The sequence below is a fragment of the Notothenia rossii genome (assembly GCF_949606895.1).
Source record: "Notothenia rossii genome assembly, chromosome: 1".
NCBI classification, from domain to species: domain Eukaryota; kingdom Metazoa; phylum Chordata; class Actinopteri; order Perciformes; family Nototheniidae; genus Notothenia; species Notothenia rossii.
This window is the reverse complement of record NC_136912.1, coordinates 50,313,445-50,337,724: the sequence shown is the minus strand read 5'-3', so window position 1 is coordinate 50,337,724 and position 24,280 is coordinate 50,313,445. Positions and strand designations below refer to the sequence as shown.

Here is a 24,280-nt window from a genome sequence, read left to right as displayed (position 1 = left end):
GGGGCGAGAACAAGAAATGATTTATATGCGCACATAGTCTAACTTTATTGGATCTTCTGCATAAAATTCGACAATATACATTTCCAACTTAAAATTCTAAAATCCAGTTACCTTGCAAAATGTCGCAACCTGACAACACTGAAACCTCCTGGCATTCCTGCTAATCATAATGTTACATCTGTTTTATATGTTTTAGGTGTCAGTGCGACAACTGTAACAACATGGACACTGTAGCCGAGAGTGTGTGCTGTCGGGAAATCCCCGCTGTCACCAGGACCATGGAAGAGGATGGTGTCCACAGCTGCATAATCAACCACCCCGGCTTCCGATCTGGCTGTCTAGACATATGGGTGCTGCGTATAGCATACTATGGATACAGGCAACATTATGGCCATCTCCAGCAAGAGGGCAATGAGTAAGCCTTACAAACACTATTTACAATAAGGTCTATTACTAGTATATAAATGTATCAGTTAATATGATGTCATGACAACTTTTGCAACTTTATACGTTTGAATATTAGTCTTTTATGATCTGAGTATAAGAAAATGTAACTTTGAAGTTGACCTATTATCATCTATTGTCCTTCATTTGTAGTAGTCTTTTGACAGTAGCTGTCGTCATATCAATGCTATAATGTTTTATCTTGCAGACGTCATCGATACACAGCCTACCGCCAGCTGGTGAGACTATGCTGGGGTTACCTAGGACGCAACATAAGAGTGCCACTGCCCTCTTGTGCAGTGAACCAAATTCGTCGACAGTTTCCATCCATGGACTATCACGGTTATGAAGAAGGACAGTGACAATACAGTTCTGAAGTGAATGTTTAATACAGTTCCACAGTTGAAGATGCACAGTGACAGACTATTTGGTCTTGAAACGTCTGGCATGTGCCTTGATTGCCTCTGCTTTGTCAGGCTTCTCCATTGCCGAGGACAGAGTGGGAGGCTCCTCCAGCTGTACAGGCCTGTCTGCGCTGGGTTTCTTGCAGAGGTTGACCACCTCTCTCATGAGATCATCCACATAGCCTGGAACAGTGTTCAAAGACAGAATACAAAACTTGCACTTTATAATGTTCTCTAATAATAAATGGTGTCTGTCATCAAGCCGAGATCATTCTTTCAATTGGGGTTTTGAACTGAATTAGTTACTAAATCATTAGTACCGGTACATTACCAATCTAGACAATATTATTTTGAGTAATTTCATTTCAAACTCACTGAATGTTGCCTCTACTAGGATCTTCTTCACAACATGACCTCCAGCCTTGTACTTGGGCTCGCGGTTTTTGAACCTCTGTTCTCCCGCCTTCGTAGTTGCAGTATGTCTGCTGGCATTCTCGTTGTAATGCAGTCCGGCAAGAAGGGTTATGTTAACATAAACAAAGAAACAGTTTTAAAAATGTGAAAAGAAATATCTCTCTTTTGTAATTATTCCACGTCTATACATGAACAGCTCTATTTAACTTGATATTGATTCAGAAAGTGATTTTGTGTTTTATTTTAGTCCTGGCAATGTGTGTCTTGGAGTTGACAACTTCATCACAGTTCCTTCCTCCATTTTGACACACTATGGGAGATGTGACGTAACGTCGCAAGCTTTTATACAGCACGGGGACCTGGTTCAGCACGGTACAAAGACGCCCATTCCCAAGTAACTGAAAAAAGTATTTAGCTGGTACAGTACAAGCCTTCGAATTATATGCTGAAAAGACCAACCTGCACAGCATGCCAGTGTAGGAGTACACGTAAGACTTTGGTGCAAACAGAATGATGAGGCTGTGAAAGCCCTCCACCTTGGACGTCTGGTGTACGGCAGAGAGCTTGCCGATGTCCTTGCACAGCATCTTGTCTGTCACCAGTTTCTCCAGTTTGACAGCTGATAGTGAACCTGCAATCAACAGATCAATAAATCAATCATCAACACATTTCAATGGCAGTACTTGACATTATGGATGATCAATTAGAATGTTTGTTGCTCAGATGTAACTTTTTGGATTATGTACCCAACCATAAGACAGTTAGCACATTGTTGTTGCTGGGTATGTCCTGGGTTTTTAATCGCTCAGTATGCATACACAGTATACATTCCATACTCCTTTTGGCGGAGGATGACGGTTAAAATTACAGTCACCCGTTGCTGACGCAACAGACGTCATTTTAAATGTCACGTCTGCCGCCATATCAGAAAAAGGAGTATTGACTCTAAACTCACTTGGTTTGATCCACTTCTTCTTGTGAGCCCTGCCTTGTAGTCTCTTGTGCGCACATGTGGGGGACTTTCCACCATGGCCCCTGTGGAGGTTTAGGACATGCCGCTCCACCGACTTCCATTTATCCACAATCAGTTCTGGGTCGTCTTGCGTGGAGGAAACCACTGCCCAGTACAAGTGGATGATGATGCTCTGTTGCCATGCTTTCAGGTCCTCACAGCCCTTGAGCTTGCAGATGGCTTTCAGCTTCTTCCCAACAGCTGCAAAGACAATAAATAAAACTGACATCATAAAGAGATCTATCTATTTGAGTGAGGTGTGCAAATAAGATTTGTTACACTGCATGCTGCAATGTCTGTCTGGTGATAACAACTTTACGATAATTCAATAGAAGACTCTACTCCTTGAACTTCAAAAGAAACAACATTGACACATACACTTGGCTACATGCCAGATGTCATACAGATGTTTTGTGTACGGCATATTCTCTCTAATCCATTTGGCAATCTGGCGATGTCGGTCTGTGACGAGAGTGCCAATCTCCAGGATGTCCTCAAAGAAGGCCATCATCCTCTTCAGGCCTTCCAGTTCCATATGGTAGCTCCCACCACACTCGTTGCTCTGAAAATACAGCAGGGAACATTCCAGTTAGGCAGATAACTAGACAGGAGCTCTGCAATGAGCTGAATATGATTTGAAACACTGTTACTATTACAATATTTACAGATGAAGTTTTAAATTTCTCAAACAAAACCCTGAACTTGAACAATATAAACTGTACCTGCACCAGCTGTAGGTCTAGCACCACATTTGATTCCAGCTCCATTGTAGTGTATGTTCCAAATTTTGCGCAGTGTCCAGGGCTGTCGGCCCTGCCGTCACCCCCCAGAACCAGAGGTCGCCCTTCAGTCTGCAGCATCGCAATGTGGGCTGCCTGTTGTTGCGTCCATACACCCTGTATTGCAGGCTGCAGGATGTCTCGCTGGTGTGAGAAGAATGTTCGTTTCACTTAGGTCATCACACCCATGTGGTTTAGGACTCGCAGCACCTTTGTTGGCGACGCACCAGCAAACAGTATGCCTGCAGACAACAGCATGTTGCCTGCAGGGAAGTTTCCAATGCTCGGTTGACTCTGCCACTCAGTTGCCTGCAGACAGGAGTCCCATGTTTGGTGGATCTTAAGTAGTGTTCCAGTGGTTGTTCACACGTGACGGATGTCGACGCTGCCGCAAGATGGACAGTGGCACCACTGTAGCAGTTTCCCGAGGCTGGAGCCAAAGACGATGTATTTGGGTTCCTTGTGGTAGATCTCATCCCCAAATGCTTCCCGACTTTCTGACAGATCTGACTTGTCAGAAGAATCAGCCGCTGAGATGGGGCTACTGGGTTGCCAGTCTGAGGAGCCTGATACTGATGGTGGTGCAGCTGGACTGCTGGACGACGCGTCTTCCAGTTGGTGTTGCTCCAGCTTTGACGCCTGGCTGCTTCTGCTGCTAGAGGCAGCCTGTGGTGGCTGGTCAGGTGTAGCTGGGTCTCTGGTGCCGTGGACTTTCAGCTTTCTCTGCCTCCCGGGTACTGGTAGACTTGCAGTCAGCATCTCGGGCGTCACCTGGAATGCTGGAAATGAAATGATCAATGGAATACTATATTGTGTTTATATAAAACCACAAATCTATGTTGATCTGTTGCTTACTATTTAGAGTTAACAAACTCAACATTAGAAGGAATATCCCGTACTGTAATACAGTATTATATGACAGACTCGCTCATCCTGTCAAACTGTTGTTTTTGTTTTTTTAGGAACTGATTAAACTTCGATTTAATAGTGCAATACTATTAACCAGTCAATAGTGGCATTACCCTTTGACTGTGTCTTTGTTTTTGTGAGTTGCTCCCAGTCTGTGTCTTGATGCTGACAGTAGCTGTTGGAGTCCAGTCTGTCTGGCAGGCCTGATCTTGACTCTGTCGTTCCTGCCAGGTGAAAACATAAATTTCATAGTGTGATGTTGTAAAATATTTTCGAGGGGTTAGAAGTTCTAGACAACATTATCATGATAAACATGTCCCCTACAGTAATGCTTAGCTAGAGCCAATGCATATGTAAGTCAATATCATGCCTGACTAGCAACTTTCTATAATAATTATATTTAGTAGACTGGTTTGCCGGTTGCATGTTTGGTGTTTGGAACAAGACTAATACTAAGCTTTTTGTTTTACATAACAAGTGTAAGATCTAAGGTGTGCATATTACAAAGAAGGTTTTTTTTCATGTGTCCACTGTGTGTGCCAATCATGATAACATGCAAGGTAAAACCAGCCAATGTGCTCATCTAAAACAAAACCTGGGGGCAATCACAAACCTGTTCCGGTGCCATGTCTGTGTCAGTGGCCATCTCCATTGATTCCTCTGTGGAAGCAAAACTGCTACTCTCCACTTCTGATTCTGCCAGGAGTTCTTCTACTTTCTGCAAATGTACACAATATGAAATGGATTACAAAATTATTCAAAACAGTAGGCTATAGGCCTACACCTTGCTCATACCATTTCAACAATAATAATTCAGGAGACTACTAGCCACTGGAATTAAATCCTGATTTAACATCAACAAATTAGGCCTAACAACTTTACCCGCTTTCTCTCTCTCATTGCAAATGCAGATCGAGCTGGTCTTGATGTTGACGTTGAAAGTTGTCCCACAGCTGAAGTCCCAACTCTGGGGAAAACAGTTGGAATTGCTCCCTTCTTCAGGATCAAGGTCCTCTTTGTCGCAATGCCCATCTGCGCTCATAGTAGAGCACTTTCATCAAAGGAGTCCCTTGTGAAGTGTTCACTGCACAGAACACTGTATTTGGTAGGCTCCCAGTCCTTCCTGATTCTCTGTACTTGCTTTGCCCATGCCTTTGACAGATCTGTAGAAATAAAATAAATCCAACCATTAATAGTCAAAAGATAAGCTCTCTATTCTATAGGTAATCTATTATGACATCATTAACATGGTCATGGAAGTCAATTTAGTTGAGGACAATATTTTGTCATAGATCTAGACAAGGGTGTAACTTTGGTTTGAGAAGGTGGGGGGGACACAAAACAGGGGGTCCTCCGCAATGAAAAATGTTCTCGATTTAATTCCATTTCCTGCCTTTCTACAAATATATTAGGGACTATAGTATTAACAAATCCAAGAAAAATGTGTAGTGTACATAATGAGTGTGCACACTTATCTAGTATCCTATCCATGTGAACCTGTTTTATTTGTGATGACCTCACACCCTCTAGGGGGGTCTGGGGGCATGCACCCCGGGAAGAGATTTTTCTTTAAATTGAAGTCGAATGCATCAATCTGGTGCACTTTGAGGGCAACATTAAGAGATTTATGGATACAGCTCTCAACACTCATATGAAACATATATTTCAAGAATCAAAAAACATTGGAAGGATTTCTTAACCTATTTTATACAACTAATATTACATAGATGGAAATATTTGTTTACATAGATGACCAAACCCACTGAGATAACTTAGGCTACAGTTTAGAATCTAATCACTCAGAGTCCTTTACCTCCCTAAGCTGACGTTATCTCTCTCAGTCCCACAGGAGAGGACTCTCCCTCTCCTTATTGTTAAAACAGCTAATCTCCGTTAGCTCCGAGCTAGCACCAGATGCTAACAACAAACCTGTAACTCTCTCAGTCTCTCTTCTCTCTCTCTCTCTCTCTCTCTCTCTCTCTCTCTCTCTCTCTCTCTCTCTCTCTCTCTCGAATCGACCAGTGGCCTTTATTTGTCATGAACAATCAACGAATCTACGAAACAATGACATCAGCCAGGCTCACCTTCATCTTTTGGGAACAGAAACATCGCCACTTCGGCAGACTTGACATTACTACAGCCAGCGGCAATGCATCGCTTCCCGTGTGTTTTTCCTGCCGTTTTCTTCACTGTCGCCTCCATTGTCAGGTTTTCTCGATTGGCAATCACTTCCAGTCGACTCCGACACACTTTCCAGTAAAATACTCGCTCAAAAACTTTGATAAATTCGACTTTGAAACAGAGAAACAATAAACTGTGATGAATGTAAACACTTCGGCGGCGACCATCTCGTGACGTCACGCAGTAGATCGCAAGCCACGCCCACAAGGGCGGAGGTCAACTGCGGATTTCCAGACGGCAAATTCAAAACTCGTCAAATTCATTGCTATTCCAACATCTTTTGATATGGGTTCCAATGGACAATTTTGGTCATTACTATACATATTAGCATAACAGATCATGCACAGGCGCACACTTCACTGGGTCTTTAAACTGTGTACATCCCTGGAGGTTTAGGGGATAGGAAACACTCACATTTAAAACATATAATTAATAAATGGGGGAAAATTGCTTGTGCCCATAATGGGCAGCATTAATATATATATATAATATAATATAAATAATAAAGCTCTTCTGACCTTAGCTGTCATGTGGGTATATATACCCACAAGCCAGCTAAGGTCAGAAGAGCTTTATTTGGTGTTTAATTGTAAATCATTTAGTATAATCAAACACATTCTATGTTTTATATTTAATAATTCTGTGTTCTTTATTTATTGAATGTTCAATACCTGACAAGGTCGGAGATGAACAACTTGGGTCGCAGGTTCCTCAACAGTGCATTACAAGACATCTATCAATATGTGTGTATACCTCCACCATTAAACTGTCATATTCTGCACATTTCTTATACAATCTACATGCATCTTATAAGACTATAATACATATGTATAATATCAGTTAAAATAAGTGCTTAAACATACAGTAGTTAACATTGCAGGAAAGCAACATATTAGTACTTTGTCAGGCTTAATATTTATACCCCCAAAGCTTTTTTCTTATTCAAAATAAAACCTTAACCTAAAGTATTCTTTAATGTTTAAATAAAGCCTTATTAGTTTGTCTGTCTGTGTCTCCTATTAATATCTAATAATAAAAATAATACATTTCAATAACGTGCTTTAACCACTAGGTGTCCCTTTCTATCAGCTGTGCACCGTTATGGTGTAAATATACCAATATACTGATTGGATCAAATATAGTCAGCCGAATTAGTATTGATACTGCAAGGAGTTGACCGTCCGTCAACATGTGACCGGTTGGGAGTGAGAACGTGTTGTGTACAGAGTGATTGCAGTGGGCAGGAATGTTTTCCTGTGACGGTTCCTGTGACAGCGGAGCTGCAGCAGTCTGTTGGAGAAGGAGCTCCTGTCTGTCCAGGTGGGGGGGTTATCTGTCTGTCCAGCTGCAGGTGGAGAGGATGGGTGGGGTTACCCATGATGGAACCAGAATAAGGTTTGTTGGCTTACACGCCTTTAATCGTAGTGGAAAATGTTGTCATATGCAATATGTTTGGATAGTTTCACCATTGAAATGCGTTTGATAACACTAGTCGCTCTAGTGCCAAAGTTGTGGCCCTAAAAAAATATCAACTATTCATTTGTATGGCATCCAGAGCTTCCACATTTTAGGGAATATGTTTTTTGATTTAAAATATCATCAATGTCATAAGCAATGGTTACATTAAAACCCTCCGATTGTATTCGTTTCCCCCCCCTTACGTTGGTGTTCGCGGTCAAATTTGACCGGTCCTGTTTTAACTGCTATTAAATTAACACAAAAACCATGAATCATCACCACATTTCCTTCATTTCATCAACATTGTATGTTGAGTTGGCACCTCAGCTCAAAACATACAAAAACACAGAAGAATAGAAAGTTAACCCATTGAAATGATATGAGAGCAGTGCTACAGATGTAGCACTTCATTTCAGACTCCAGTTTACAGTGTCCTGCCTACGACCTGCCTAAAACCAGTATAGAGGAATGTTAAGCCCTCCCACTCTCTTCCAAGAGGGCGTTGCCAGATTTCCAATTTCAGGTTTTACCCAGGAGATGGGGCTTCATTCACAAATACAGAAAGACAAGTTTCATGGAATTTCAGTTGTGTTTTGAAGAGCATTTGAACACATCAATATTTTAGATACTATGCTAAAGTATATCTAATCTTGTAATTCAATAACATATAGTCTTTATATATTAAATAATCATAATAATAATGTAAATGTTTACATTACACTTCTTTATTTGTTATGCTCATACAAGACTATTTATGCACTCATAAAGAATGATAAGAATAAATATAATGCGTATTGAACTAGTTTCATTAATTAGTGAAATATTAAAGTCTCCCAGACCGTGACTTTTCCTGAAAGTGTGTTATGTAGCACCCTATGTTGTTAAAAATTGCATTTTAATAGCGGGATTTCACGGTTTTAGGTAGGCCTATACAAAAACTTCTGGCGGTTCTAGTGTTAAGGTAATTAGGTACAGTAGAAGCCCTTTTTTACGAATTTAGCAGTTGAACATAAAAGTCAACTAACTGAGGGTCACTTGCAATGACAGTGTTGTGTCTACTGTAAGCTTGTCACTCAGAGTAACCTACAGTTAATTTAGCTGCTGGAGAAGAAAGATCAGGGGGGAGGGGGGGAGAGAGCTGTGGTTGATGGGCCATTAGTTGTGTAAATACACAGCTGAGAGCTGCCGTTTCATTCAGACTGTTTAAAAAACGATAACAACGGACTATTGTGGCTACGCTTTGGGATCTGAAAGCAATTCTAGAACCCTGAAGGCAGGAGAGACTGAAAAGAGTCAAGGGAAGCTTATAAAAGTTAACAGCATTTAATTACACAAAAGATGCGGTGGTGTACAAAATGAAATGTGCGAGTGGAGGCGCTCTCCACATCCGACCGGTCAGTTCAGGTCAGGGGGTCGAAGAGATCAATTCTTGGCTTGCTCTTCCTGTTTTCATCTGAGGTCTTCTCCTATTGGCCGGCGTCGTCGGGGGGCGGGTCCAATGCAATTCCTGCCTTTTTCTGTAGCCTAATTGCATCATTCTGGCGTCTGTGGTTATTTAAACATTCCCTGCTACACATTATTCAGCGTCAATAAATGAGTGCTAATCCCAGTGTGCTCAGTGTACAACATCACATGTCATTGCACCTTGGTTCAAGGTTTGAAATCGTATGATTCCGCCAAATGCTAACCGGAAGTGACGAATTTTCAGAATAAAAGTGTTAAGCTAATAGTGAGAACTTCCGGTTTTTCAGAATAAAACTGATTTAAATCAAATAGTGTACTTAATTCAAATTACGCCATATCAACATTGATTTAAATTTCTAACAATCCCTCCTTACATACCATTTAAGTTATGTAAATAATATTGAAATCAATGAGTTCTTCATCCGAACATTGCATGGTAAATAACTCATAAAAGTAAAAAATACAAATAAGAATACATATTCATCATAAATATAAAGTTTTTCATTTGTGCATAACTTCTATCTTAAACCTTTAATGTCACTTCGCAAAATAGCAGCAATTAGCTTGGTATGGAAAACGTCTAACGCCCTCCTTTCACATCATAAATCATCTTCATACTGTATCTGGTGTAAAGGCACTTGTTCTTTTACTAAGTATAAGAAGGATTAAACTATCTAAAAATAGCTAAATATTACTCTTTATTTAAACAAGTCTAGCGCCATTCTATCGGTCTGTTTTTATCTAACTGTTTGTCTCTGGTGCAATTTACGAATCTCTGCTGGCTCCAGTAGATATAGTTCTCCCCATCCACATTCTTGTTGGTTGTAGGACAGAGGAATAATAATTCAGAACCTGCTGATACTTGAATCTTACTACTTGGCATATGTTACAAAACAAAAAACATCTTCATGGTGAACTAAATAAAATCCTTGTAATCTTTCTCAAATCTAATATAACAATTAACTATTCCTGTTTCTGGTAAAAACACATTAACGTTATGTAATACAATTTCATTATGATTCAAAAACAACTAAAGTCATGATGATGATGAGTGAATGATTTCCTGAGTGTGTCTGTCCTGTAAGGTATGTCATTCTCTGCTTGGATCGTGTGCAGAAATCCCATCGATTGCACCTGGCAATACTGCTTCTACCTATCTATTATCAAGCTGAAAAATGAATACAGAAATCCAACTACTGTCATCAAATGTCTTTCTATTATGAATGTAAATGAAATGTATATCCCCATAATGACCTAAACAATAAAGTCTATGGCTTTTACTTCTTTTACCAGGCTAGTTACAAGATGTTGTCTAAATTAAATTCTGTCTCATTACATTACTATGTTTTAGCTTAACTGTAATATGTTCTTTCTACATTTCAAACCTCAGGTACTTTAATATCTGTTGAAATATTACAAAATTGTTTCATTATCACAGGTCAACTTCTTCTGTATTCCATTCTGGAATTACATCTCTCACAGTAGCCCCTTGGCCACTGATTCTGCATCTGTGTTACCTGTTATAACTCAATCAATATTAGAAACATGTCAACATTCACCAAACAGTATATTATCCCTAGATATGGAGCAGGTTAATTCTAAAACTATCTTCAATGCTCAGTTTGAACATCTGGGTTGGGGCGGAAAGTTTCTTTCAATCCTTTAAAGACATTTTTTAATTGTGAATTTTACATTTACAACCATGTTGACATTATACATTATACACACTCCCCCCTTTTTACACATTAACTCATGTGTAACACAATCCTGTAATGGGGAGGGGGAAAAAACTTTCAAGTAAATATTGGTTAGGGACATAACAAACATTATTTACAATTTTAGATCCATTATTATTATTTCCACAGTAAACACTTCAGTGAAAATAAGTGTTTCTCTCCGTCTTTCAGGCCCAAAAGAAACAGAATCTTCAGATTTTAGTTTGTTTACATTTGCAAACCGCCAACTCCTGTGGGAGTAAAATATCATCAAGTAGATTAGAAACGGGTCACATGTGCGGTTTCCCCTTTTTGTGGAATTTTTAGGAAACCTTTGTTTCCCTTGGAGCTCCAAAATAATGTGTTAGTCCAAAAACATGCTTGGTTAGTTATTGTTTTAGAATCATGCAGTTACACTGATCACATGCCGGCATTCATTCACACTCACACTATCTGGTTGTCAAGTCAGGTTTGGTCAGGTACACCCCAGGGTCAGTCATTGACAGTGCTTTTGTCACACTGTCAGTCAGGGTCAAATGTAATTTGGTCTCAGTCTTTTGGCCATGTCGTGCTCTGCAGAGTCTTTTCAGAGGTATTTCAGCATAGGCGAGTTCCCTTTATCTACAAAAATATGTCATATGTGGAGCGCCATTCCGTATTCATTCACGATTTCAACTATGATTTTCAAGATGGTTCTAACTTTCCATTTGGACTTCTGCCTCCCATCTTTCCTGAAACTTGGTACAAAACTCACTTCCTTATAGTACTACTACTACTACTACTACTGCAATTCATTTACACCTAATTAGTATTAAAATGTCTAATAGATCTAATTCAGAAACTTGTGTACATAACTATTATCTTGAGTCAAACCATTAATAGGATCTATGTAGCTCTGCTATGTATTTCATAGCTCATCTATCTTCAGTTCTGGTCTACTTAAAAAACAATGTTAAACTCTTTAGCAGTATGTGGAACCTTGGGTGTCCGAACATGTAACAATTACTACCTCCTTTATCAAGGATTTTAAAACAGAAGTCATTTCATATTTCCATCTGAAAGCCCTCCTATGGTAATAACTATGCTACAATGGAGAAATCAACACTTTAGATTGGAATACTATATTTGGCTTGGCACTAGCTCTTCCTTAAACATGATCCATACAAATACAGATGTGTCTTAAAGAGTGGTTCCTAAAACTATCCTTTTAATGGTGATCAATATTGTAACAAATGAGATCACACGTGAATAAAAATCTCCAAAAGAATAATTTGTTAACATGATGAAAAGATTGAAGCATATGGTTCTACTCTGTACTCCAAAACACCCACTCCTTAAAGTGTAGAGAATATTTCCATCATGTCTCCCTCAGTGTGATTTTCTCATTTTACTTTTATTTTTAATTTACAAATTGATTAATTCATGGTTAATACATCTGTTTGTCTTTACTTATTTATTAAGCCAATTGAAGTTATTTAAATGTGGTCTCTTTTATGTGCGTTTGTGAATAAGTGTGTTTATGTGTAAACTCACTCATTCCCGTTTTCCTTTTCTCCTCCTCTGGTTGTCTCAAGCCGTGACCCCGGCCTCCTCACTTCTAATCGACCATGCCAACTCCTCTGATTCTGTCTTCTCTTCAGTCCATCAGCTCTTGAATCCATCCGCTGTAACTCTTTTAGGCAGCCTTTGGCCCAGTCACATCTGCAGCCCACATCATGCCACTGTTCTTGCACTGCTTTTTATATGTCATCTCCTCCTTTACAGTCTCTTCGCTGTTTTTATGGAGGGCGGATTCTGCTCTCAAGTTTCACACTTTGCTCTTGCCAAATCTCGTGGCTCAGCTTGGAACTTCATGCCCGGTCTGAGGGACTGATGAGAGTATCTCTGTATGTCAGCAAGCCGCTTGGTTCTGGATGCCTCAGGTGGAGATAGTTCTGGCTACAGTTCTGTTGTTGTTGTTGTTGTTGTTTCAGCTCTGGTTCTCTGTCTGTTTGATGGAGAAGGAGGAGTCTCCTGTTGTGTTAGGTCTTTTGTCTGCTTGGAGGGACGGGGTCGTAGCCTTTCTGACTCAGAGGGGGAGTCCAGGTCTCGGGACGCATTATCTATAAGAAATCTAGCACACTGAGGTTAAATAAATCGAACCCTTTCCACTCTGTCTCTTTCTAATCATACTATCTGTCTTAGTTGCTAAATTCCATCTAATCAACACAATGAATGTCTACTAATGATATTACAAATACTCCCTCTAAAAATTGTTTCATCCATTGCTACATATTTACCCAACCTGACTCTTTCAGGAAACCATTTTCTCCAATTGAAACAACTGTTTCAAGCATCACATATTTCACACACTAAGAAAGAACATCTCCATATTTTCTCCAATATTTTAAATTCCACTGTTACTTAGAACAATAGTAACCCTGCAGAGCACACTAATCAGATTACAGTAATCAAATTTGACTCAAGTGTAGGCCTATGTCTACTTTCCATTATACTTATTACTTTTAGTGGACATTTATTTATATTGTCTAAATCCCTTGTCTATGATGTGCAAACAGTTTGAGTATAAAAATGTGTTTTTATCTATGTATTTACCCTCTACGGATTCTTGAGTTTACTCATCTCCTGGTGCTGTCGTTGTAAAAATATTCGGTTCCTTATTGTTTGGTACCAGTTTTCCAAAATCAGTTCTAACTGCCGTGCCGTTTCTGGAAATGTGGCGGTACGGCTACACACTGTGTAAGTGGGTGCCAACATGTTCCTTTTTTAACTTTGATCCGGAGTGCATCTGCAGGGCGTTCTACAACTTCCCACGGTCCACCCCATACAGCAGGCCTATTCAACTGGCGGCCCGCGGGCCAGATGCGGCCCAGAACCAACTCCCGATGCGGCCCAGAACCAACTCCCGATTGGCCCAGCCTCACGTAGCCAAATTCCTACACTAGTACAGACCATGAACGCAACACTCCGCGTTGCATAGAAACCACCAAACTACAACGCAGCACGTGTTTTGAAAGTGCATAGTAATGGTGGTCCTATGATAGCAACTCTAAAACATGTCTCTCTCAACTCTGAAGCGTAAACAGAGACAAAACGGTAATTGATCTTGTGGAGCAGATCCAAGTCAAGCTGGACCTTTTCACGACCGACTTGAGCACGGGTCGGATGCTGCATTTTCCGACGCTCCCCAAACACATCACATCTCCGGCACAAATCACGGATGTGATGACAGATTCCATTGCGAGGTTGAAAGAGAACTTTGCCGGTCGATTGGATGGACTTGCTCTGCCCACAGAGGTGATGGGCTTTGCCAGAGACCCCTTCACTGTTGCAATAGAGGGGGACGTATCAACCAGAGCAAAGGAAGTGGTCCCCTGCATTGACGAGGGGAACATGCATTCATCCGTAACGGCACAAAAGGAGCGTACTAACGGGCCAGCGAAGTTTTGGAGTGATGTCAACAAACAGAAGTTCCCTAACGTTCAGAAAGTAGCGATCTCTGTGCTCAGTATGTTTGGATCAACATACACATGTGAATCAAGCTTTTCACACATGAACTCAAATCAAAAGTAGCACTCGCTGCTCCCTGACTGACAGCACTCTTCACCAATGTCTTAGGATTGCATTGACATCCTATGAGCCAAAAATCACTGCTCTTGTTCAAAACAAAAAATGTCCCTTCTCCCATTGAGAAAGTCAGCGATGACAAATCACAAATGAGGTGATAGTAAGCACCTAGTTTACTATAGTAGACGTGTAGTGTAGTATTCATTCATATAGTTACCCGTATCCCTTGTTATGGGTTTGTGCACTGAAGGGTTTGACAGTTCTTTCTGTATTCATTTAAATGCACTTTGTAATGTGTCTGGGTCAAATGGGACCAAAACGTATGATTTTTTGTTGTTGTTATTACTTGAAAAGTGAAAAAATAGTATTGCTACAGTACTACCTCTTTGTGTTGCATTGGAGCTCTTTAGCTGTGTTTTTTGTATGTGAGCACATTTATTAAGACTGCTATTATTGTATTCAGTAAATGCACTTTGTGATGTGCCTGGTTCAAAAAAATAACCTGAACATTTGACTTCTAAAGCAAACAAATGTAATGCTACAACTGTGCACTTTTTTTTCAGATTCTGTTAAATGAATGCTAATTTTTTGTGTTTTTATGCACTTTTTGACCTACCTTTGTTAGATGAACAATGAATAAAAATTGCATGTTTTTCATCGCAGTAATATGTGTTGGTTTAAAATGTGTCACTACCCGCTTTTTACAGGCCGCTGAATGTCTGGCCCAGCTGAATTTTGTAGTTATAAAATCTGGCCCAACTGAATGTGTAATTGAATAGCCCTGCCATACAGGTTGCAACAAGTTAATCTTGTGGATTTTTACATTTACCCAATCCCCTGGTCCAACAGAAATATTCGTCATGGCCCTGGCATATGCTTCCGCCTCAATTTCTCTCATATCTAACACTGGTTCTCCTCTGTATTGTGAGGTGATACCTTGTGGTGGATATTGCTGAGTGGGGCAATCTCTGGCCAAATGTCTACAATCACCGCATATGAAGCAGCCGCTATCTCTTCTTCCTCTTGAGCGTTGCTTTCCTCTCCATTGTCCCTTTTGTTGATGCTTTATGGGAGAGTATAACTGTGCTTGCGACTGTACTTGGGTAGGAAGATACACAGGCATTTGCTGTTGCTGGAATTGTGTGGGAAGATACTGATGTGCTTGTGGCTGTACTTGCGTAGGAAGATACACAGGTGTCTGCTGTTGAAGATACTGTGGTGCTTGTGGCTGTACTTGCGTAGGAAGATACACAGGTATCTGCTGCACTTGGTTTTGTGGACATACACTTCCTCCTCCGCTTTGTTGGTTCTGCATTTGATTCTCTGGTTCTTCCTGAGTTTTAACTGTTGGAGGTGTCCACCCTGCCTTCTCTGCTAGTATGGCCATCTGATTAGCTTCAGTATCTTTCTCAGCCACCTGCATCTTCAAAAGTATTTTTCCCAGTTTCTTTGTTTCTTCATCATCTTCCTTTGTTATTTCCTGGTATTTGATGTCATGGTAAATGAGATGTAGTCTCCATTCTTCTGGGATTTTAGCTTCTAACCCCACCACATCTTTAAGGCGTGCCTGCACTGATTGGGGAAGGGCTTTAATGACCGCGTCCTTCCACAGCATTATGACAGCCGGCGAAACGTCATGTCGTTCTCCAGTACAGTCCTCCCACAGTCCTTCGCATCTCTTCAGGAAGGCATGCATGTTTTCCTCCGTGCCTTTCCTCAGGCCGGTGAGGGCATGTAAACTGCGTGTTGTCGGGTATGTGACGAATAGCAGCCCAATAATTCGACCTGATGTAGTTGAATGAAGTGTCATCTGGGTCGTGCGTGCAATTGGCCTCGGAATCTACTGCTCTTGCTTCCAGTCGTCCTTCAATCCGTCCGAGCAGGGCCCTCATGTCTCCAAAGCACAGGTGGTCTTGGGCTGTTTATCTCTCCAGATCAGTCACCCACTTCTGACCTCCTTTTGTGAGTGGAGGTAGTTTTGCCACTAATGCTTCCATGTCCCTGTGAATCCATGGTTGGTATTGAAATCCTCCTCTTCCAGCCGCTAGCAATGGCATGGAGGTATATGCACCGGTCTTGGTTCTCCTCGTTTTGGGGCATGTCCCAGGGTAATGTTGCTCATTTTCGTCCATACTATTATTCTCAGGAGGAGATGCAAAACCACGTTGTTGCTGTGACTGTTCATGGTATGGGGAGTGTCTACTGGTTTCAGACTATTTACCGCCGTCGTCATCTTCATCTCCCTGTCCTTCGGAATAGTCAGGAGAGTAGTTTGTTCTGCATTTTCTTTGAGTTCTTCGTTCTTCTTGTTCTCTCCTTTCTCTCCGTTGTCTATCTGCCTTCATGTCCTGAAATCTTACATCTTCTTGTCGTCTTTCCGCCAGAAGTTGTTGGTATTTATCTTCCTCCCTTTGTCTCTCTTCAATAATGTCATTATGTGCTTCATCTGCTTTTCGTCTCTCTTCCATTCCTCTGATGAGTTCTGCTTCCATTCTTCTGTTGAGCTGCTCTTCCATTCTTCTCCCAAGTTCCTTTTCCATTATTCTGCCGAGTTCTTCCATTCTTCTTTTGGTCTCCTCTTCCATTCTTCTCCCAAGTTCCTTTTCCATTATTCTACCGAGTTCTTCCATTCTTCTGTTGGTTTTCTCTTCCATTCTTCTGCTGAGTTCTACCACATGTAAGCTGTTTGTCAATCCTTGGCTGGCATCTTCCAGATGGAATACCAGACTTGCAACCATAGCTTTTCTTTTTTCAGCTCTGTTCATAGCAATGTTTTCAGGTCCATACCAAGAGGGTTGTCCGGCTTTGATCCATGCTTTTTCCTGTTGTAGGTATTCAGCATTCTCATGTTCAACTACAGCTTTTCTATGGGCTTCCATTGGTCCAGGTTGATCATCTGCTGGAATCAACCCTCTCGTTTGCCACTGTTCTAACAGTTTCTCCATTTGGTTCCATGTCTTCTGTCTTTTACTTGGAACTGTTAAATCTGATCTGATTTTTACCCTTTCCTTGATATCTGCAGTTGAGCCTGGCTCTGCGACTGGTCTCAATTTGGTGTCTTTTGGCGACATGTTAAAGTACTTGGATAATATTATTAAGTTATCAAAAATGAATTATTAATCCTCTGAATAGTACCTTTGTATTCTTTACAAAGATATCATATGTCATCTGAACTTAAATTTAAAATCTGGTAATTTTTTAAATAGAAATTGGAAAAATAAATTAAAATGTTGTAAAACTGAAATTGAAAATCAAAATCAGACAAATTAAAATTATGCACATTTTTAAAATCTGAATAAATAAATAAAAATGAACAGTGTATGGTTTTGACTTTGTAATATGAAAATAGGAATATGGTGCAAACCCAAATAATCCGTGTACAAAGGTCATACAATGTGTCAACTACAATACTTCAATTCAAAGAAACCACATGTAATCTGTATCTGTGTGGTGAAGAATGTATTAACTGTAATTCTTATTATGTCCGCTAGGGGAGCTGTTTTATTTTTTAACTCCTCTCAAATGTATCAACTAGTACTTCCGGTTCATAGACCTACTTCCTGTTTATTTCCCCAAAATAATAAAGTTCAAATGACTTTCTTTGAAAAGCATGAAAAACCAAACAACTCAATCTTCTCTCAACGTTCATCTACACCATCCCTGTATATTTAATCAGTAATTACCAGTTGTATCTTCACTCAAACTACTTGATCATCTAGTAATGCCAACTGGCTAGCTAACTAGCTTAGCAGTATAGCATAAACCTCATGTGACTGGGGGAAGGGGAACACTCAACATGTGCAGATTAAAACCACACTGCTTGACAATACAAAACAACACAATCTTCATTTATCTTAGCTCTAAATTCTTTCGATGCTGACCTTAAAAGCTGATCTCATACCAAACTTGTACACAATCGTTTCGGCTTAGAACATCGCACAAAAATATACTTTTCGGCTTAAAAACTCCACACAATATACTTTATTAAACCAAACTACGCCGGTTTAACACATCAAACATATAGACTAACATTAATGGACCCAGTCCAGTGTAAACCAGATCCAATCTAGTGCCTCCCCAGAAGGTCTTAAGACTATGTAATATTCACATTAATCGGTCGGCACCGAAGATACAACAGAGATGAATAGAAACACTATATACAATCTCCACACCACTCGCAATCAACACATTATCACCACAGATCAATCTACAGATCACTACCAAAGCTTGCAAACAATTCCCAGATGAACTAACCTAAACATGCTTTGTACAATTTCATGTAAAATATCCTGACGACATTCTGAAGAGAAGTTGTTTATACTCTCCAGAGCTGCACTGGAGTCAGAGCAAATGACCACTCGCATTGGCTGTATTTCCTCTACCCACTGAAGTGCTAGAGAGATAGCCATAATCTCTACTGTATATACTGCAATGTGATCACTTGTACGCTTTCCCACTTTGACTTTTAACTCAGGAACATAAAATGCACAACTAGTTAGACAATTTTCTGGATTTTTGGATCCATCAGTAAATATTTTTATAAAGTGCCCATATTGTTCATGTAGAACAGTGTTCACATAAGCCTGTACATTGAATTTGTTTTTCATTGAATGTACCCGTTTCAATAGTGATAAATCTACTATAGGTTGAGGTAGCAACCATGGTGGAACAGCTTATAACAACACCGTCGGACTAATATTCCATTCTTTAACTTTGAATTCCTTACATATTTCCGAAACACAAAAACTTTCTTTTTTTATTTTGTTACTTTCCCAACTTGTTTGTACAGTTTGTTTAGTAGGGTGAGTATCATTATGACCCTGTAGATTTGCCCAGTAATTAACAATTAACTGCTTTCTCCTCAAAGAAATAGGTACTTATCTGACCTCTACCTGAAGTGCCGACACTGGTGTAGATCTTACTGCCCCACAGCATATCCTTAGTGCTTGTGCCTGGACTCTATCTAATTTTTGAAGAGAAGAATATGCAGCTGACCCATACACTATTAGTCCGTATTTTATGGCTGATCTTATTAAGGCTGTGTATACGTTCCTCAAAGCAGCTTTATCAGCCCCCCACTTAGTGCCTGCCAAGCACCTCATAACATGTAAGACCCTTTTACATTTATCTACTACTTTATCAATGTGAGTTCTCCATGTGACTCTCTCATCCAACCATATTCCCAGAAATTTAAATGTCTTCACTTTCTTTAGATCTTGTCCATAAAGTTTTAACCTAACCTCCTCACCTATCCTTGTCCTCGTAAAAAATAAAGTTTCAGTTTTTTCCACCGACAATCTAAACCCCCATGTCAGAGACCAGCTTTCAATTTCCGTAATGGCTTCCTGAATCTTAGCTACAATATATTTTACATTTCTGCCCCTTTTCCAAATAGCTCCATCATCTGCAAAAAGTGACTTACCAATATCAGATCCGACTTGTGTATATATATCATTGATCATGATAGAAAATAAAAGAGGACTGATGACACTCCCCTGCGGGGTTCCATTTTCAACGTCATGCCTGCGAGAATATGACTTGCCAACTCGGACTCTGATGGCACGGCCAAACAAAAAATCCATAATCCAATTATATACATTACCTCCCAGACCCATAATGTCCAGTTTTATTAATAATCCTTCCTTCCACATCATATCGTAAGCTTTTTCCACATCAAAGAATACAGCTACAACACACTCCTTGTTCGCTTGGGCTTTCCTGACTTCAAACTCCAGGCACAGCAGTGGATCTAAAGTACTCCGCCCTCTTCTAAACCCACTCTGATAAGGAGTCATTAGTTCATTTTTCTCAATGTAGTATGTTAGCCTTTCTGTTATCATTCTTTCCATAACTTTACACAAGTGTGATGTCAGAGCTATAGGTCTATAACTGCCTGGACTGGTTGGATCTTTCCCAGGTTTCCTAATAGGAATAATGACTGACTCTTTCCATATTATTGGCAGCTTTCCTTTCTCCCAGATCTTATTGTACATCTCCAGCAGCTTTCCTAATGCAAAATCACTTAATTTGGTCAACATTATATAACATACATTATCTTTCCCAGGAGCAGTCATTTTACACTTACTTAGTGCTCTTCTCAACTCTTGAATAGAGAAAGGTATATTTACAACACTCTGCGACGAATATCTTTCTTCATATACATTAGGATGCTCATCTAACACTTCCTGCCTCCTGATCTTACTTTCTTCTGTCAAATTTTTCGAAGAATGAACTTTGACAACATTTTCAGCTAGAATTTCTGCCTTCTCCATAGCACCAGTGGCAACTTCCCCTCCAATCTCTAATACTGGCAGGTTACTCTGATGTCTTATTCCCCTCATCTTCTTAATCATTCCCCATACTTTATCTAATGGTGTAGTTCTCCCAATACTTGAACAGAATTCTCTCCAACACTCCCTTTTTGCTCTTTTAACAATGTTCCTTACCTGAGCCTGTGCCTTTTTATATTCTAATAAATTATGTAATGAATGTGTCTTTCTTAGCTTTCCAAACAGCCTGATTTTGTTTCGGATTGCATCATTACAGTCTTTGTTCCACCACGGTACCATCTTAACACATTTACCAAGTTTCCCAGTTTTATTCCCAATAGTTTGATTAGCGCTTTTAATTATATTTGAAGTAAATTGCTCATTTATTTCATCAATACTTTCTGCCATATCAATCTGATCCAATTCATTATCGCACAATTTAGCAAACATCTCCCAATTTGCTTTAGAAAAAGTCCATCTCATGATACCGTCTAGCTCAACCACATGATTTATATCAAACTTGATTATAATCGGAAGATGATCACTCCCAATACTGTTATTTGTCAATACTTCCCAACTGCTACCAGAAGCTAATTCACTTGTTACAAGAGTTAGGTCGATCGCAGACTCTGTTCCATCTCTAAAATTGATCCTTGTACCTTGCCCATTATTTAAACAAACTAATTCCTTTGCCTCCATTAAATCCTCCACCACCTGTCCGTTGTAATCTGTTGATCTCCCTCCCCACATTGTATTATGTGCATTAAAATCACCACACCATATTATTTCATTTCCTTGGCAAAGACTGTCTAATTCCTCTATTTTGAGTTTATTACATGGATTATAAAAATTCAGGACACTAATTTTCCTTTTATTAATCCAAACTTCTACACCCACTATTTCTAAATCATGACTGTTCTTAAAAGTTAGCTTACTATAAGACATGACTTCTCTGATAAAGATTGCACATCCCCCTCCCTGGCCACCATTTCTATCTTGTCTTATAGCAGTATATCCCCCAATTATGAAGTCCAAATGAGTCTTCAGCCATGTTTCTTGAATACAAATAACGTCTGGTTTTTCTTTTAACTGATATATATAGGTCTTGAATTCTTGTCCATTTGCAATAAGGCTTCTAGCATTCCATTGCAGAATGAGAAAAACCATTCATCTACTCACTAATCTGTGAATCATCATTATTGGTGGCTAGCATTTCATGTATAATTTAAACGGTTATATCCTTTATCCCCAAAAATTCACCTGCTGCCTCCACTATTGTTTTCAGTCTTGACCTCTTTTTTGTCTGTTGTAAAGCAACATTCACCACTTTTCCAATTAAAGGCCACAAACTTGTACTTATTAACAATCAATGCATCCTCTCCTATCACACACTTATGTGAACACTTTGTGGAGCTTTCCTTTGCCTGTGGGAGTTTGGGAAAATCTTTTGAAGAGAACATACTTGATGCTACTTGGGATTTCGTAGCTATGTTTAGTGAAACCTTTTCTGTTGCTTCAGCATATGAGACTTTATTTTGCACTTTGTATCTCTGCACCTCCTTGGCCTTTTTCTGCACTTCACAGCCCTGATACGCAGCACTATGTTCCCCACCACAGTTATAACATTTCACCTTAGCACCTGCAGTACAACTACCATATTCATGTTCCCCCGCACATGTTGGACACCTGGGCTTAGTTGCTTTGCACTTGTCTGCCACATGCCCAAACCTTTGGCACTTAAAGCACCGCAGAGGTTTAGGGATGAATTCTCTTACTGGAAAGCTCATGCAACCGATCATTATCTTCTGTTGTATTGTTTCTTTAAACTGAAGAAGAACAGACAAACTATCCACTATCTTACCTTGGTACCTAGTAGGAAGACGCTTTACTACAGTCACTTTCCCCCCTTTAATTTCCTTCTTGAGTTCTTCTATGCCGATTTCTATGGGAACTCCACTGATAACTCCAAGTATTTTCCTATTTGCTCCAGGAACATGGCATTTAATTCGAACTTCATTCAGGGTCTTCATTTTCAGTAACTTTTCCTGTTGTCTTGCATTAATCAACTCAACCAACATCCGTCCTTTGCTCAGAAATCTTGCTTGTTTTATCGATCCAATTGCTTTGTGAATTGCTTTAGTCAGGGCCACTGGATGTAGCTTAGCTGCGGATTGCTCACCAAACTCCATAATCACTTTCCACTCTTCATTCTCAATCCTTTTCTTTACTTTCTTCAATTCATTCTGTGAATCAGATTCACTAAGACTGTCACTTGACATTTCTATCTTCTTTCTTGAAGTCTTTTTCCTTACTTCATTCCATCCTCCTTCAGATGCACTTTCCATATCCTCCTCTCCAGGACTCAAAGAAGCCATTCCACCAGCTGCTCTCAATCTCGCACTCAGTTCAACGTTCACTCCTATCTCCGCCAACTCAGTCTCAGGACGTGTCCTCCGGATCCTTTCAAGCAAGAGCCGGTCTCCGACTCAACCAGACCACCCAAAGAGCCTCTGTCTTCCTGACTGACTCAATGTAGGCCTATCCACTCCTGGAAGAAGAGATCAATTCTTGGCTTGCTCTTCCTGTTGTCATCTGAGGTCTTCTCCTATTGGCCGGCGTCGTCGGGGGGCGGGTCCAATGCAATTCCTGCCTTTTTCTGTAGCTAAATTGCATCATTCTGGCGTCTGTGGTTATTTAAACATTCCCTGCCACACATTATTCAGTGTCAATAAATGAGTGCTAATCCCAGTGTGCTCAGTGTACAACATCACATGTCATTTCACCTTGGTTCAAGGTTTGAAATCGTATGATTGAAATGCTCAACAGTGCTGCCAAAATTATAAACTGACTGCTACACAATTAAAATAAATGCTTTTATATATTTCTATTAGATGTGACTCTTTGGCATTTCTGTTATTATTAACACTGCTGCTTTAGTTGTTCTGCTGAAATCCTCTGTTATTCCTCATTTTAAAGCCGATATTCCGTGGGGTGGGGGAGCCGGGGGCTCGGATCCTTATCACCTTTTTCATACAGATGAGTTTGCATCCCAAAGCCTCAGTCACCTTAATTCATGTAAGAAAAACATCTCAGGTCAGTAACACTCAAAGCTAAATGTGCAATACCATGTTCAGCTATGTTACTATTTATAATGTTATTGTTGTTACATCAGAAGATGTACATATTGGAATGATTTCTTAACTTACAGTAGGCTATTTTTTACAATGTGTGTTGGAAGGATTTATTAAATTACTATGAATATTGTCATTGTTGAAGGTTTTTAGAGAAGGATGAGTAGTTATTTTTACCTCCCGTATTGCTTTCAACCCACCAGCTTTTGGGTACCGTATCTGTGACGTGACAAAGGGTCGCCGTGACAACGTGGTGATGAGATGTGGATAACTTTCCAGATAAAGACCATCCTGATACTCGAGTTGTGGTTTTCAATAAGTGAAAAAAAAAATTCAAAGTAATCACTACCATTTTAATATCTCAAGCATTTGTCCCCAAAAGCTTTCAAATATAGTAGCAAAACCAGTGATCCAGATCAGGATCATTTTAATTAGGCCTATAATTAAATGATATAATAATAATACATTTTATTTTTAGAGCGCTTTTCTGAAACCCAAAGACGCTTTATATGCAAGCCTACCCAAAGCGTTAT

General features: G+C 39.9%; 1 protein-coding gene and 1 long non-coding RNA gene across 2 annotated transcripts; both read right to left on the bottom strand.

Moving 5' to 3' along the window:
* Positions 1-1,439: 1,439 nt before the first annotated feature.
* Positions 1,440-3,267, bottom strand: LOC307024847 (uncharacterized protein). The gene is made up of 4 exons (XM_079659281.1): positions 2,997-3,267; positions 2,653-2,836; positions 2,218-2,475; positions 1,440-1,893 (listed from the first exon to the last, which is right to left on the bottom strand). The coding sequence occupies exons 1-4, from the start codon at positions 3,132-3,134 to the stop codon at positions 1,481-1,483; spliced, it is 993 nt and encodes a 330-aa protein (XP_079515407.1). The 5' UTR covers positions 3,135-3,267; the 3' UTR covers positions 1,440-1,480.
* Positions 3,268-4,075: 808 nt separating this feature from the next.
* On the bottom strand, positions 4,076-6,313 carry LOC307022668. Its single transcript, XR_013803475.1, has 4 exons — positions 6,047-6,313; positions 4,845-5,125; positions 4,576-4,680; positions 4,076-4,186 (listed from the first exon to the last, which is right to left on the bottom strand). It is a non-coding gene; the product is annotated as an uncharacterized lncRNA (long non-coding RNA).
* Between the last annotated feature and the right edge of the window lie 17,967 nt (positions 6,314-24,280).

Bases quoted from the DNA above. Each gene is read 5' to 3' on its own strand.
- LOC307024847 (XM_079659281.1), bottom strand. From the start codon at position 3,134: ATGCTGCAGACTGAAGGGCGACCTCTGGTTCTGGGGGGTGACGGCAGG. The intron at 2,476-2,652 runs GTATGTGTCAAT...TTGTCTTTGCAG, and splicing joins CATCTGGCATGTAGCCAAGT to CTGTTGGGAAGAAGCTGAAA. The intron at 1,894-2,217 runs GTGAGTTTAGAG...TGTTGATTGCAG, and splicing joins GAAGAAGTGGATCAAACCAA to GTTCACTATCAGCTGTCAAA.